This window comes from Bison bison, unplaced genomic scaffold, assembly GCF_000754665.1.
Source record: "Bison bison bison isolate TAMUID 2011002044 unplaced genomic scaffold, Bison_UMD1.0 scf7180017864440, whole genome shotgun sequence".
NCBI lineage: Eukaryota > Metazoa > Chordata > Mammalia > Artiodactyla > Bovidae > Bison > Bison bison.
In genome coordinates this window covers 341,685-346,402 of record NW_011495002.1, presented here as the reverse complement: position 1 = coordinate 346,402, position 4,718 = coordinate 341,685, and the positions used below count along the sequence as shown (strand labels likewise).

The 4,718-nt window shown below is 39.9% G+C and overlaps 1 protein-coding gene across 1 annotated transcript in view; it reads left to right on the top strand.

The window, feature by feature from the left end:
- Nucleotides 1–4,718, top strand: part of DNAH5 (dynein, axonemal, heavy chain 5) — a 332,324-nt gene that overhangs the window by 134,636 nt on the left and 192,970 nt on the right. The window contains exon 29 of the mRNA XM_010858794.1: nucleotides 2,427–2,626. Within this exon, the coding sequence (XP_010857096.1) occupies nucleotides 2,427–2,626 (200 nt within the window). The remainder of the gene's footprint in view (nucleotides 1–2,426; nucleotides 2,627–4,718) is intronic.

The window sequence follows — 4,718 nt, the reverse complement described above, 5'->3', positions numbered from 1 at the left end:
ATATTCTTGCCTCCTTTGTCAAAGATAAGGTGTCCATATGTGTGTGGATTTATCTCTGGGCTTTCTATTTTGTTCCATTGATCTATATTTCTGTCTTTGTGCCAGTACCATACTGTCTTGATAACTGTGGCTTTGTAGTAGAGCCTGAAGTCAGGTAGGTTGATTCCTCCAGTTCCATTCTTCTTTCTCAAGATCGCTTTGGCTATTCGAGGTTTTTTGTTTTTCCATACAAATTGTGAAATTATTTGTTCTAGCTCTGTGAAGAATACTGTTGGTAGCTTGATAGGGATTGCGTTGAATCTATAAATTGCTTTGGGTAGTATACTCATTTTCACTATATTGATTCTTCCAATCCATGAACATGGTATATTTCTCCATCTATTAGTGTCCTCTTTGATTTCTTTCACCAGTGTTTTATAGTTTTCTATATATAGGTCTTCAGTTTCTTTAGGTAGATATATTCCTAAGTATTTTATTCTTTCCATTGCAATGGTGAATGGAATTGTTTCCTTAATTTCTCTCTCTGTTTTCTCATTATTAGTGTATAGGAATGCAAGGGATTTCTGTGTGTTGATTTTATATCCTGCAACTTTACTATAGTCATTGATTATTTCTAGTAATTTTCTGGTGGAATCTTTAGGGTTTTCTATGTAGAGGATCATGTCATCTGCAAATAGTGAGAGTTTTACTTCTTCTTTTCCAATTTGGATTCCTTTTATTTCTTTTTCTGCTCTGATTGCTGTGGGCAAAACTTCCAAAACTATGTTGAATAGTAATGGTGAAAGTGGGCACCCTTGTCTTGTTCCTAGATTTCTTGCTGAGAGATCTAGGTGAATGATGGTGCTTATGACTGAGACTGGGAAAACTGAAAGGGAATCAGGTGGAATGATAAGGTGCAAAGACCGTGAGCTTGGTTTGGGCATCAGTTCGATATTCACAGATTGCGTTTTGGGTTCCCATGATGCATCCAAGCAGAGGAGCCCAGTAGGCAAATGGATGTGGGATTTTCCTGGAGATACAGACGGTTGCTAGCTGCATGGTCGTGGAAGAACTCATCCCGACAGGGAGTGCAGTGTGAGTTGGGCAGTCGGCAAGGAGGAGTTTGACTAACGGTCCAGGAGAAGACAAGGCTGCAGAGAAGATGGGGAAAGTGACCCAAGAACTAGGAAGATGGCAGGTTTCTGTTGATTCCTTCGTCTCGTACTGCATTGATTCGACTTTAGAGTTAAATCAGAGACACATTAAATTGTTTTCCCCAAACTTTAAAGTTTTTATTTTGTATTGAGATTTAGTCGATTAACAATGTTGTGGTAGTTTCAGGAGAGACGTTAAATTTTGAGTCTTTTATTAAAGCTGTAAAATTAAAATGTTATTGCATTTCTTTTTAATCCTAATTTTTATTGAGATATAATTGACATTTGACATTGTATAAATTTAAGAATCATGATTTGATACATTTATCTTGCAATATAACCTTCAGTGTGTTAGCTAACACCTCAATTATCATTTCTTCTACTGGTGGGAACAATTTAGATCTAGTCTTTTAGAAAATTTGATGTTCAGAATACGGTTTTGTTGTCTGTAATCACTGAACTGTGGATTAGATCTCTAGGACTTCTTTATCTACTATTTGCAAATAGATAGAACATCTTTACCATTCCCATACCTTCAGCCCCTGGTAACTACCATTTCACTTTCTTTTCTTTCAGGGTTTTTTCCTTCTTTCTTTTTTTTTAAGAGTCCACATACAAGGACTACCCTACAGTATTTCAGTTTTTCTCTCTCATTTAACCCAATGGCCTCAAGGTCCATCCATGCTGTCACACATGGCAGGATTTCCTTTTTCCTCATGGCTGAATGGTACTTCACTTCTGCACATCGTTTCTGTCATCTTTATTCTGGAGTAGTTTGGTGGAAAATTTTACAAATTAGGGTAAATCTTTATCTATATATCTCTGTAGACACTGTTATGTGCTGTGCTTAGTCGCTCAGTCGTGTCCGACTCTTTGCGACCTCATGGACTGTTGCCCACCAGGCTCCTCTGTCGTTGGGATTTCCCTGGCAAGAATGCTGGAGAGGGATACTATTTCCTCCTCCAGAGCATCTTTCCTACCCAGGGACTGAACCCCCATCTCTTATGTCTCCTGCACTGGTAAGCGCATTCTTAACCACTAGCACCACCTGGAAGCCCCCAGAGATCTTCCTTTCCACACTGGGAGTCGAACCTGGCCCGCTTGGGTGAAAATCAGGCATCCGAACTGCTACATCATGTGGGAGAGGACATACTATAGTCTGTATCTGGAAATATATAAGTATTTATAGATACATATAAAAAAAGGAGTGAAGACAGGATCTTTGCTGAATTGACTATTCAAGAAGGATGTGTGACTTTGGTGTGATTAAATGAGAGCTTTCATTTTTAATAGGACATCTGTATCAGTGCCGTGAAAGAGAGGGACATTGAACAAAAGCTGAAGCAAGTGATTAACGAATGGGACAACAAAACATTCACATTTGGCAGCTTTAAAACCCGTGGAGAGCTCCTCCTGAGAGGAGACAGTACGTCAGAAATCATTGCCAACATGGAAGACAGCTTGATGTTACTGGGTTCCCTCCTGAGCAACAGGTAGGACAATCTTTCCCGTGAGATTTGAGAACTATAATACCAAACACTTCAAGGGAGATTAATTAAGAAACACAACAGTACCCTCTGTTTAATTTATTCAACATCAAAAGTACTTGTTTTAATTTTAGCCCTTGGCACAGCATGGATAATACTATTTTTATTTCATTATCCTCTCTTTGGGGGATGTGTTGGAGACTCTCAATTGGGCAAAATAACGCAACATGTAATTAGCCACTTGGATTTTGCAGAGTATTTCAGCTTTGCTGCTGACAAGCCTCATTGCACAGCTGACAGCTCGACAGGCTCTAGATTCCAGAGGGAAAATTATTCTGAATTTTAGAATAATTATTTTACTTCAGAAACCTTTTCATCAACATCTATGAACTAGAAAATTTTAGTTGTGTACATGCTTTAATGAGGTGACAGATTAAGATGGAGAATGAATGTGATTCATAAAGAGAAGTAAAACAGCACAGACAGATACCAACCTAATATTTCTGTTCGACAACAGCAGTAGAGAATGCTACCATACTTTGGACATGTGACCCAGAGACTCATAGATTTCTTTGGTTCAGTGCTTCCTCTTGCTCTGTTTGAAATAATTTTTTTTTTGTTCACCAGGATTTTCTCAAATATAGGGTGATTGTGTAAGTGTTTGAAATAAGTAATTGAGAGTATAAAATTAGATCTTAGAGATTTAGACTATTGGTAACCTTGAGTCTGCACTGCTGGGTTGGCCAATACGGAAAAACCTTAATGGACAAACCTTAACGGACTTTTTGGCTAATTGATTGATTAGAATTTGGTGAATTTTTAAAATGAATTCAGTTACTGTTTACACCCAACCAGAATAAGGACAGATGGAAGATAACATACCCTATGGAAGTAGAAAAATTACACGTATACCTTAAGTAAGCATAGTATTAGGAATGGGTAACCGTTTCTTACCAATGGCACTGAACCCACAGACAGAGTTGTGTGAAGAACATGTGTTCAACAGAAATTTAGGGAACACCTTTCCTGTGCCATGGGCTTCCCTAGTGGCTCAGTGGTAAAGGATCCACATGCAATGCAAGAGACTCGAGTTTGATCCCTGAGTTGGGAAAGATTCCCTGAAGAATGAAATGGCAACCCACTCCAGTATTCTTGCCTGGGAAATCCCATGGATAGAGGAACCTCACAGGCTACAGTCCCTGGGGTTGCATAAGAGTTGGATACGACTTAGCGACTAACCCATCAGCACTACCACGTGCCATGTGGTCTTCTGGGTGCACTGGATAGAACAGTGAGTGGAACAAATATCTTTGTTGCTCTGGACCTATATTCTTGTGAAAAGCATGAATAAAAACCCCAGAAAGATGTGTAGAATATTAAAGCAATCTGTTTAGCACATAAGAATATGGAAATGAAAATTTTATTCACTAATATGACTAATAGTTGAGATGACTTCAAGTCCGTTTAATGTTGGACTAGAGAGACCAATAAACAGAGAGGAAAGAGAAGAGGAAAAGCAATGAAAGGAAGTACAATCATTTAGGATTAGGATTGTCTGCAAATAATAGAAGCGCCATATGCAACATCGCTCGAACAAGACTGAAGTTTGTATCTTTCTCACGTACAAAGAGTCCCAACGTCAGTGGCTCAGGTGGTAGTGTGGCCTCTACCACATCACTGGGGACCCAGGCATTGTCTGACTCACACTGTTTTCCAGGTGTAGACCTTCTTCTCCATCTATTCTTTATATTCAGTGCTGCTGCTCACTTCTCATCTGGAAAAGTAGTTTCCAGATTTGGCTACACACTAACCATAGCTTTGTTGTTATTGTTCAGTCACTCAGTTGTGTCTGACTCTTTGCGACCCCATGGACTGCAGCACGCCAAGCTTCCCTGTCCTTCACCATCTCCCGGAGTTGCTCATGTCCATCGAGTAGGTGATGTCATCCAATCGTCTTATTCTCTGCTGCTGCTGCTAAGTCGCTTCAGTCGTGTCCGACTCTGTGCGACCCCATAGACGGCAGCCCACCAGGCTCCCCTGTCCCTGGGATTCTCCAGGCAAGAACACTGGAGTGGGTTGCCATTTCCTTCTCCGATGC